At 37.5% G+C, this 12401-nt stretch overlaps 1 protein-coding gene across 4 annotated transcripts in view; it reads right to left on the bottom strand.

Moving 5' to 3' along the window:
• spock1 (sparc/osteonectin, cwcv and kazal-like domains proteoglycan (testican) 1) overlaps nucleotides 1–12401 on the bottom strand; it is a 169267-nt gene that overhangs the window by 23856 nt on the left and 133010 nt on the right. For all 4 annotated transcript variants that reach the window (XM_015380210.1, XM_015380208.1, XM_015380209.1 and 1 more), the window contains 2 exons: nucleotides 9408–9540; nucleotides 2759–2879 (listed from right to left, as the gene is read on the bottom strand). In XM_015380210.1, coding sequence (XP_015235696.1) covers nucleotides 2759–2879; nucleotides 9408–9540 — 254 coding nt within the window. The remainder of the gene's footprint in view (nucleotides 1–2758; nucleotides 2880–9407; nucleotides 9541–12401) is intronic.

Raw genomic sequence — 12401 nt, forward strand, 5'->3', positions numbered from 1 at the left:
CACTTTCAGCTTTGACACACGTCCTGTTATCAGCTTTTTCTCACACTGAGCTCATCAAAGCAAGATCAGGTGTCATGAATGTTGAAAGTAAAATAAATGGAGTCAGTCTGACTATAAGTTTTGTTCTGCATCTTGTTCCAAATTCATCAAGTTTTTATGTGATTATATGGGAGATACTCAGAGAAACACCAGTTACATAAAGGAATATTTAGAGTATAATTTGTATTTATTTTAATTCCTTACTAGCTTTCGGGAAACATGTTTATTTATTTTTTTATTTGAGATGGAAAGAACAAAATGCATAAGAATTAAATGCTAATTTTATAATTAGTTACTGCACATTCCACTTTTGGAGCTGAGTGCAATTTACGGCATTTCAAGTTTTCTTAAAATGTTGTCACGTCTATCAAACACAATTCAAGAGCAAAGTGACCTTAGCAAATAAAAAAAGGAATGAGAAATCTTGATGTAAACATTGAAGTAAGATTTAGAAGCATAATAACTCTTAAAGTGCTTTGGGCAGGTCTGAGGAGGGGTCAGAGCAAGTTTGAAACTTTCTGAGCAAAGATACTTCACAAATATGCTGCGGAAAAATAGGAAATTTACTGCCATATTATTTAAAAAGGGCTGATTCAAATAATCTCAATAGTATCAGGTTTGTTTTTATGATTTTCTGCTTTGCTTTAGCTTTTTTTCTGCCTTGTTTAAGATAATGCATTATTCTTTGTATTTTTTTATGTATTTAATTCAATGTAGGTTCCCTTCGATATCTTTTCCTCCCTTTTATTTTGAAGTTTTTTCCTTATTTTTTAACATTTATTTATCATTTTGGGGTAAAAGCTCAAAAAAACCCTATTTATTATAGACTATAGGCATATGTAATTAGCACATCTTATTTCAACAGGGACACTTAAAAGTGTTGACTAATCAAAAATAAAATAACTTAATACTGAAGTTTGCTGCATATATAGGCAAATATAGCAAATAAGGGATACTGTAATCATGGAAGACCTCTATGTTTATACTGAAGTAACTTGCATTGATGTGAAAATGAGGTTGCTTTATATCACAGCAACCGTTGTAGAAAACAGATTAGGAAAGAAGCACCCTCTTCACAAAGGAAACAAACACATCTTAACACATTTTTCCAGCAGCCACTTTAAATTTGCAGCAGTTTTCAGAGCTATTATTTAAAGTAATTCAGCTGATCACTGTGTACACCCTACTGTGACCTTTCAGTTGTTCTAAAACACTTAACTTTAGGAGCTTAACTTTAATATATTCCTGTATCATGCTGTTATTTCTGTAGGGCGTTAATATTTGGAGGTAAAACAACGCTGAACTGAAAGCTGAAAGATATTTGGTTTTTAGAGCATGGTTTATGAACCTAAAAGTGCAGGTAGGTTATTTGCAGCTTTGCTGTAAATGTTCAAATCCAGCTTGAACCTGTGACTATCAGTAAGCCCAGAGGGTTGATTTCGCATATCACACTGCAACAATCGTTTAACTGTTTCCATGGGAATGTAATATCACAGGCATTTTTTTTCTTCACTCACTGCTATTCCCATCTGTTTACCATCTTGCCTTGTTGATCTAAAGTGAAACTGAAAAATCTCTGCCACCCCCAAATGTAGAAACCTTCTAACCTGCTGACTGTTGGACACTTTAAGGACAAGTTGTTCTGAGAAGTGCAGAAAGAGCTAGTAAAAAATGGAAAAATGATGGAAAAAATCGGGAATAATAAAAGACTACAGCAATACGAAAGAGGTCTAATCACTGGTTAAGATTTATAGACTTTCTGACTCCTGATAAAAGCCTTAGAACACTGTTTATTCCCAGAGCCATGCGCTCAGCAAACTAAAGAGTTAATTATAGTTTAATCTGAGCAAAGACAGGAATGTATTAATGTGACAGAAGTCAAGTAGGGAAAACGCTTTTCTGTAACTGCATCAATCTCAGTTCTCCATCATTTAGGCTTAAACTGTTATGTGAGCAAGAGAGACAAAATCAACACTGCCATTAATTGCAGGGCAGTTTTAGTTTGCATTAAAATGTGCCTAATGAACCTTGGCACCCTTATAAATACCCCATAATCTGGGGCTGATTGGAATAGATCTGTGAGGGAAGACTAGGAAAGACTGACAGATAAAGGGACAAACGGATGTTCACAACAAATTCACTAACACCACCTCCCCACCTCTGCTTGAGATAAAGGAAGCCTGTAAAAATAACAATCCATCCTTTTCCGTGCTACTTTCTTTTAGATTGTATTTCTCCACCACAATCCCTCCATCCATCTGCCGAAATCCCATTTTCATGACAAACAATAAGACACACACACTCACTCCATCACCAATTCCTGCAGCTGTCATATAATGGGGGTGGGGGTCGTGGAGGAGATGGGAGTGGAGGAAAATAACACAAGTAGGGGGGAAAGATGACGGAGGAGGAAAAAATGAAAACACAGAGAATTACCAATGAGTCTGAAAAGGAACCAGTAAAAGGACTTCAGGGTGTGGAGAGAGTCACTGTGGAGGGTTCTGGGTCTTTAAAGTGACTTAAAAAAAATATATACATCTTCTTCAGTCATCCTTTTGTTTTTTTACCCCAATTTACCACAACATCCTGAATCCTCTACATGTTCAAAGCACCCATTAAATCACATGCAGCCACAAAGGAAGACAGATATGAAACAGCTTAATTGACCTACTTATGTCTCTAGCTAGAAGAAAGTATGATGCTGATGCTGTGGACTTACCAGCCTTCTCTGAATGATGTGGTGCTTTGCTGAACTCCTGGCCAGGCATGCAGGGACACTGTCCATCACATCTAACGGAGATTGTCTTCCCAGACATGCAGCTCTGAAATTCCAACTTACACTGGAACGACAACACAACAAAATACATGTTAAAGTAAATGTTGATGTCAAGGCATCAGTTAATCATCAGCTGTTATAAACATCTGACCTCATCTGGGGAAGTAAATTAAAAATAATCAAAATAGTGAGACAATGTAAGTGCAGAAGGCTTAATATCATACCTGTTTTTACTTGCCGGGGACTTTCAGTGATTATCGCAGATTTTAAAAACTCTACACAGATTAAGAAACATTTTAATCACATGAATTTACATTTTTCACCTTCACAGGTCCTCAATGAAAAGGTCCCGGTCTATGGGCAGGACTTTCAGTTTACCCTGTGTTGTTTTCACATGAGAGAAGACTCACCCTTACTCCCTGCTGCACTTACAGTCAGCAGGCCTCACCAGATGTCAGCTAACCAGATGGTCTAGGCTTTTTATATGCAGAGAAAAAGCCTGAATACCAGGAAATAATTTTCCTCACCATAAACCCAAGTTAAACAAAGATATAATTAATTGAGATAATACCTAAGGGCTATTAGTGTGTGTATTGTTTGTTTAAAAGGAAAAGAAGTGTTTTTTTGTTGTTTTTTTTATTTTCAAAACCCCCCCAAATTGTAATATTGAACTAGTTAAATATTGATCTTTCTTCTTTTGCTTGTTCACCAGAGTCACAGATTGCCGTGCCTATCTCCAGCAGTCTATAGGGGAAAGTTGGAGTGCACATTGGACAGGTGGCCAGTATGTCAATGGGTCGTTAGAATATATTCTGCATATCAATGAAGATACACAAGCAAATCGCTTTGCACTTTGTATAAAGAACAGCTTTGGTTGTAATAAACGCAAACCAATTAAAGATCAGGCCCTGTGTGTTGTAATTTTCTTTAACCATTCTATCATGGAAAAGAAAATCCAAGAACCAGTAAGAAGAATCATTCACAGAAGATGAATATGCTATTTGTACTCATGACACAATTGTAAACGTCTTCTGCAACGCAAATGAAAACCTGGTTGAAATTCTCCTAGTTTTATTTGCTTATATTAATCTCTCAATAAATTGAAAAAAAAAATCTCTATATACAGCTAGCCAGTGAAATTAAATAAACAATTTGAAAGAAATTTTAGTATTCTAGAACATAGATTTAATCATCCACTAGTGTTCCTCCCCATCATTCTGTGTAGAGAACATTTAAATTTTAAGAAAATTGTGGAAAGAAAAAAATCTTTAAAATATTCCAAATAGAATCCAATGAATTCTAGAGAGCTCATTTGCAGGGCAGAAATGTTCATAGCTTCTCAATATATTTGACAACAAGACAGGGAAAACTTAAATATTGAAGTTTTTGATTTGCACCGATTAACAAGAATATTTGCTAAATCAGGAAAAGCAATTTATCTTGGACGAACAGATGTGTCCATTTGTCAGCCATGTAGAAGCAGACGCAGAGATGCCAAGTGACATTTTATAATTTATTGCAGTACAAACCAAATGCAAAGAAAGAAGGGAAAAGATTGAGCACTTCTGAATGTAATTTAGCAGTACAAATCTTATTTCAGGTAAGTGAAGGGATAGCAATTGTTTGGACTTGTTGGAGGAAAAAAATCCAATTACAAGAACCTTCCGAAAGGAATAATGAAAAATGAAATGAGTTATGTAAATTCTGTTTGCATGATGATGACGAGGAGATTTGTAAGTGTGAAACCATGACTGTGCATGAGGCTCATGTATGAGCGTTATCCAGCAAGGGCTCTCATTTCTAACGGTCTCATTTTTAAATCCATCATTTCCTCCCTGCCACCTCTTTGATATCCCCGCTAATGTTGCTTAATGAAATTTGTTGACAAAGGAGCTGTGCTTTACTCAAACATATTGGATTAGCTGATCGGTTGGGGGGAGGGGAAACCGAGAAACAGTGAGAAAGTCCCGGAAATGGACGACCTCCCCAAATCACTGTCAGCACACAGACATGCCCCATGAATCTTTATGTTTGTCTTTCTCCACAGGTTAATGTGGGTTTGATGAAAAAGTATTTTAACACCTAATGTGCTTGAAAAGAAAGAGAAGATAGAAGGAAAAATGAAGGGGAGAGAAGAAAAGATGATTTAGGAGGAGGGAAGTAATGGATTTAGCTGAAGTCTCTCAGGAGATAAGAGCAGCGTCCTCCTAATAGGATATTGAGTGTGCATGAGAGTGTGAGGTTGTGACAAAGGATGCATGTAATGTAATAATAAAACACGAATAAGCTTCAGACCGGCAGCCCAATGGTGAACAGACTTTAAGTTGGACCACAGGGACTCATCACTCCAACCAGGCAGCTGAACCCCTCCACCTAAATTGCCAGAGAGAGCATAGGGAGTTCCCAACCCTCCTGCCTTTGTTTCTTTTCTTGTTTCTCCTTTAACACATCTGCTCCTTTAACCGAGCACATTCTTAGCTCTCAGACAGACAGGTCATTAAGGAGGTCTACATCCTCACTATCCTCAAACACAAGGGCTGAGTCAGTCTCTGGTGTTTTTTATTTCTAGGAGGAAAATGTGAAAAGGATGTCAGCTGACATGAAAACAGAAAAGTCCATGTGAACTCTGAGATGCTGCATCATTTTTATTTTTCCTCGAGGCAGCAGCATCAGTAGCTTTCTAAAGTACACCTTAAGGGCAGCTAAGATCATGTTTGTTGCAGTTTAAATACTTTTTTCTGATAGTACAATTCACTATGTATCGCAGTTGCAAGTCGTAGTAGCAGTGAGGACCAATTCAAAAGAATAAAGAAGCCTCGAATGTGTAGGTTGAGATGAGACTAACTGGCTGCAAAGTCTTTTTAAACCTGCTCAGAAGCTGAGCGAACCAGACACAGTGGTGAACACTTAGAGCAAAACCTTTACCTATCAGAGGGAGCCACAAAACACAAACTAAATCCCAGACCTAGTAAAGGATATTCAAAAGCCAAAGCCTCTTATGTGGGGGAGGGAATGTACTGCATATTGTATGCTTAATAAATAATAAACTAGATCAACTGCGAGGGAATGGCGGAAACAAGACAAAAGAAGAGATTTTGCATCAGCATAAATAACAAAGCTATTAAGGAGAGTCATATGCAACTTGATATGCAAAGCTGAGCAAAAATCATCTGTGTGGGTGTTACTTTGTACAAATTTAACTGAGGAACAATGTGGAGAAAGTTGCCTCTCTCTATGCTTATTCATAGACCAGTAGTTTTTGTGAAAGAGTTTTTGTTATAAATGAAGCGTCTCATAAAAGCTGGAAAAAGTACATTATGTGAAAATAGGTAAACTGCTCCTATCTAAGCTTTAAAAAAGAGGAGAGACATGTCTAAGAAAAAATCTATTACATCACCTCTTCTAATGAGGGGTTCTTATACTGTCGGAAGTAACATTTAAAATCTTTAAATCTAACTTCAAACCAGTGCATGAAATTAAGTTTGATGTTTTATATTGAGGTTATAAATATACCCGTGATGTTGCAACATTCCAAAACCTTTAAATTCAGATGTCCTGAAACATTGCTCAAACAATTTAGATCTATAAATAAATCCTTGGTTCCATGAACAACAGAAATTGCACACAGGACAGAGAACATACATTGAATGGCTTGACGTCTGCTTGTCCTTTCACCAATGCCTACCCCTATGTTTTACTTATACCTTGTTTTTTTGTTCCTTCATGCTTCCATTTCGTACCCATGTTATACAAAGTCCCCGCTCTGTATAAGGAAGAGAACAGAAGGTGTACCGCAAGACTTTATGCAGGCGGAACGAGTATTTAACATGTGAAGGTTTAGCATAGCCTAGCAGAAGTTACCTGAGCAAAAATGTAATAAATCATGAGCTGAGTACTTCTGGAACACAAACAGTGAAAAACTGACAGCCTTTGTCTTTGGTATAATACAGCTCTTCTAGCTGAACTGTGACTATCATGGTTGCAGGGTGTGGCTGCATGGCCTTCAGGAGGGCAGGGGCGTGGAAAGTAAAGACAGCTGGTTCATAAGTTAAATGAGGAGGATATTGGTACATGCTGTCGGACTAATCGGAGAGGAGTCCTGCTCAAATAGTAAAAACGTCCTCTGGAGAGCTCATTGATATATTTTTCAATTTAAATGTAGTATAATATGAGACCTTTAACCATGTATAAATAATAGAACTGTTTCACATCTGACAGGTTAGCGTCCCAACTGCTGTTTGATTTATTAAAGATTAAAGATGCTGATATTAAAAAAATGTGAAAAGAAAAGATATACAGACATGAAGCTAAATTAGACAAGGCCCTCACATTCTGAAATTCTTTTTTCAATAAAAAAACTAAAATTTTGTTTTCAACTCAAGTTTTGAAGCACTGTTAAGTACGGGTTGTCCTTGAATATAATTACATTTACCTAGTTAAATTAATAACTGAGAAAAAGTGAGATGGGGTCAGCTGCTTGCATTTATCAGACCCTTTCAAAGTTCCAATAATAGTTTGATTAGGATGTGTGAAGCACTTCTATGAAGTTTAAAATTGTATACAAGAACAATATGAAAATGTAAAAGCTGATGTCAATAATAATTCACAGGGTGTTGCATTAAGGACAAAGTCTGTCTTCTATGTATACCCTTTTCATTCACTATTGACTATTGGTCTACACTAACTGTGATGTTCCTCTGTTTTCTGACTTCTTATTGCGAAGGTTTAACTTCAACTCTTCTCTTGTATCATGAAATGTTGAGTGTGTTTCATTGTGCAAGGTCCTTATGAGTGGTGTCAGAGCTGAGCAACATGACAATCAGATAAGAAGAGAGTGGATTTCAGAGTTTTTCCACACTATCTAAGTATGACTTCTATCAGATGGAAGGACTGTCATTTCCCTGACTACAAGAGTTGTTCTGGTAAAGTCACTAAGTATGGAGTAAAGCCCGACCAAATTAATGGGCGGGCCGATTTATCTGGCTGATTCTAGCATGTCTTTAATCAACATTGGCCAAAATGTGGCTGCAGGCACTGATTATGCTCCTCTGCCCCTCCCTTCCTGAGCGCTTAGCTGCACGCCACCCTACCCCTCAGTGAACTTTCTCTGCACCGCCACTTCCTGCAAACACACACACTCACAGCTGCTGCTAAGCATAGAGGTGGGTGAAGGGCCAGAATGTATGCAGATTACTCCATGGTAAGCTGTGATTTTGTAAAACTATACTTTAGTGCCCCAAGACAACAAACGTCCTGATGGAAACATGCTGTAAGGGAGCATTAAGGGGACCAGAAGAGTTTTTTATGCTCTAGTTTTGGCAAACTTATTATGATTTAGCTCTGTGTAAGTTTTAGCTCTTTGTGAACTAAAAATAATTGTAGAGGGTAAATAAGATTATTATATTGTGTCCCACCACACTTCATACTGACATGCAGGCTCTACTGGGGCTCATAAATTCAGAAGCTCATGTTTTCATTAAACTCATTAATAAAAGGCTTGCTTTGCTACTTATATCTAGTTTTTCCCCCCTGTGTTCAGTGGAGAAGGGAACCTTTCAGTTGCTTGTAAACATGAAAAATCTATATCTATATTTGTGATGTGTTTTTGTGACTGAGTCAGATAAAAATGAATCAGATACAAAACACCTCCCATTAGTCTTTGCATTATTTGAACTTGCATGCAGTCACCTTTTATTTTATTTTAAGTGCTCATATATAGAATTCAAATTAAATTTGTCAAATACAAAAAAAAATATATATATATATATATATTTATTTTCATTTCACAGGAAGAGGGGGGCAGTGAGGTGTGTAGCCACTTCATGAAGGGTGTAAAATGTAAAGGATGTAAACAACAAAATAAAAACGAAACTGTATCTGTATACACTTTATATATCCCCATTCACCTTTTCTTCCTTTGGCACCTATTTCTTCTTTTTGACTATTCGAGCTGATAAAATGAGTAAATTTCTCCACTGTGAGATCAATCAATCAATCAAACAATAACAGGTGCTGGATGGCAGATCTGCAAGATAATAAGGGCTCCAGAACCAGTAAGCACAATATCTAAATGGGAACCACCAAAATTGGCTGTATTTAAACTCTTGTGCCGATCCTGCACATATTAAAGTTGCTTATTTTAATACTATAGTTCTATTTTCTGTTTCTTTGTCTTCAATCATAATTTCTGGTTATTATCGGAATTAAAGCTGGAGTATAGTTGGACAGCGCAATCCTATGTATGTCCATGTTCAATTTCTTTTTAACACTCTGGCATATATGTATCGGGTATCAAACAATATATATCGGCTACTTTTTTTAAGCCCCCAATATTGATATGGCACTTTATAGAATAGAGAGATCATAAACAAATAGCATAAATAAAATATAAATTATATCTTAAAGGGTAGACATCATCAGCAGCAAAAAGAAAGCAGAAATAGGATGTGATCACAGCTAAAAAAAAAATTTCATGTTCATATTTCTGAAAACTCTCATACCCATCAGTAGATCAAAGTTTTTCTGTATTTGATTTGTGATGAAACAGAATGATATCAAATTTAGAGGGGAAAAACCCCCCCAAAAAACTCACTTTTGATGAGTAGGTGTGTCCATCAGAGCCACAAACAGGGGATGAATGGAATGCTGAGCAGAGTCTACATTTCCCATGAGGTCCAGGTTCAACCCTGTGCTTGTGGCCTATGCTGCCTTTCCTGGCCTTCACACTGTAGGAGAGAAAGGCAGAAAAAAATTTAATTTTAGAAGTAACTTAGTTTGATAGTTTCTTTATAAAGGTTACCTGAATGTACCTGGAACTATAGAACAAGTATATTACAGGTTAAGAGGCCAGACACTTCAGAATAAATACATTAAGTATATACGTGTGTGTGTGTGTAAATAATTTTACAGGCATTGAAAGTATTCAAATAGAATCACATCTCTGCTGGGCAGAAAGTGTCTCTGGTTGTCAGGATCAGAAAAAGCGGATCCTGATTGGTCCGATGAAGCTTCTTCAACAGCCACTATAATTATATGTGATTCAAAACTGTCGCAATTTTCTATCTAAGTGTTCCAGTTTATACCCTGGTTTCTGATCCATCAACCAGAGATAAAATTAGAGCCAAACATACTCTTACAGACAAATAAATGTGATAAAAACAAATGTTGGATAGTGAACATTAACAACTGCAGTTGGTGTTGATAGCTTAGTAAGAGTGCTAATGTTTTAAATTTGCTGCAAGCTGATAGAAAAAAAATCTCTGACAAGATCATGTTATGCAAATCTGAGAGGATATGTTAAAAAAGTGTCTGAGAGATGAATAATATACAGCGCCTTGCATAAGTATTTATAATCCTTGAACTTATTTGTATATTTTAGTCAAGAAACAATTTAAAACCATATTGGCTTTTATTGGGATTATATGTGTATGATATACCAACACAAAGTGGAATATAAATTTGAAGTGGAAGGAAGATAATGGATAGTTTAAATTTTTTCTTCATAGTACCATTTTTCCTATTAATTCTGACCATTTTCTCTCTCCTTTCTGAAAAAAAAATCATTCCCACAGCTCAAGGTTTGTTGCATCGTCTTTTATACGGTGTGTGTAGCCAAGTATTTATTAACTTGTGAGGACAGTGTAAGGCCAATTTTAAAGGAATATGCTTCACTGTGGGGACTTACAGATACTTATGGGGGCAAGTCTAGTGGTTGGGGGTAAGTTTATGACTAACATTTGAATTAAAAGTAGGTAATATTTACGGTTAAGCATGTGTCAGTAATGGTCAGGGTCAATGGAAGAGTCTGGGTTAGGCCATAGAAATAAACATGAAACGAGCAGGTCCTATGACTTCCAGTCCATTGACTTCAATTAATTGGGAATGTTGTCCCAATGTAGAGGGTGATGTTACTCCGCCTTCCACTATGGTGCAAGGCGGAGCTAGTCGAAGGTTGTGATTCTAGGTAGGCCAATAAGATTTTGGCGAATTTAGCGGAGCAAAAGCACCACCATCTCAACATAATATGCAAATCAAAATGTGCAGGATTTTCAAAATCAGAACTTTTGTTTATATTCCCATCATAAAACAGATATGACTGTGACCTACACTGAAGGAGTGCAGCAACGACAAGCATTTTTTTCATAAAAATGGAAGATAGAGAAAATTATGTTAACAGAGAATAAAGTATAGCAAGTTATTTAGAGGTTTGTAGGTGGCCTTAAAAAAATTGCTGTTTTAATTTAGCTCTAGAAGGACTGCTCATCAACCTCCCTTCCCTCCAGCACAGACACTGGCCAATATCTGCAACCTCTCCCCACTTCATTACATTCTGCCTGGCTGGCTTCTCCAATCTACTGCTTTTCTCCAATTGAATGCTGTGATTTCTTAGCTCCAGAGGGTGTAATGTCCAGAAAATGGAAGACCCAGAATTCAACCAGATACTGTACAACAACAGATGAAAAAAAGTTTATTAGAATATGAAACTGCTGCATGTTGGAAAGGATTCGCCAAAGTCATCAACTTGAACTTCTGGAAAGAGATTGGACAGTTGAGTGACCAGACAGAAATGGAGGGCAGAGTTTCAAATGTCAAATTCTGGTTCAATAACCTTCGCAGAGTTTTGGGACAAACTTTGAGAGTTTCTTAAGAGGCCAGTTGGCGTGTAACATCACTGGTTAATCTTAGAGGACTTCTGCATCCATACAGGAGGAACCCTTCTTTGACAGTTACAGTACTTGATAGTTCACAGGGATGGACAGGGTCAGACCTGTGAGAGCAGAGACAGACAGAATGATCAGGGAAAAAACCTGAATCTGAGAACCGAATCTGAGAGCCGATCCAGAGTCAAAGCCAGGTGATCCGAGATCCAGACCCAATCCAGGGGAGAATTCCGAGAGTGAGGTCAGGGCACAGAAAACAGGTCAGAGATCCAAAAAACACACTATGACAGGTCTGATAGGGTTTAGGCAGGCCCAGAGATTCAGGAGGCACAATCATTTCAGAGTCAGGCAGGTAGACAGGTAGCAGGAATCCTGGACTAAACTCACAGATGGCTCGTAATAATCTGGCATAACTGAATAGTCTGAGAGCTGGTTATATAGTCACGGGAGCAGGTTAATCTGATGGAGGCTGATTGGGAACAGTGCGGAGCTGACAGGTGTGTTGAATTCTGAAACAGACACACACTAGTGCAAGAAATCATCTTGCAAGGTTGGCCACACCTTCCTGGATTTGGTGCTTTCTTGTTTTGATTTCCATGCTGCTCCTGTCTGAGCTCCCTTACCTTAAGCTCCAAAAGAAGAAGCCATGATCCAATAACACCTGGACTCCCTGAACTGGGAGAATCTCTGTAGGATCTGTTGGACCCAGGAATGCCAGCGGCTTTACTCTGCTGTCCAATGCAAATACAGTACCATGACATACTCCCTGTCTACCATGTTGTGGTGAAATAGTCAACTAGCAGACTTGGTGACATGGTGAAGCCTTTCATGTGCCATACAAATTTTCCTGTAGTGCAAATTACTTTCACTGGACAGAGACACTTCTGGTGAAATGTTGGGGAACAAATGTACATGATACTTGCAGA

Source organism: Cyprinodon variegatus, unplaced genomic scaffold (genome assembly GCF_000732505.1).
Source record: "Cyprinodon variegatus isolate N-32 unplaced genomic scaffold, C_variegatus-1.0 Scaffold210, whole genome shotgun sequence".
Lineage (NCBI taxonomy): Eukaryota > Metazoa > Chordata > Actinopteri > Cyprinodontiformes > Cyprinodontidae > Cyprinodon > Cyprinodon variegatus.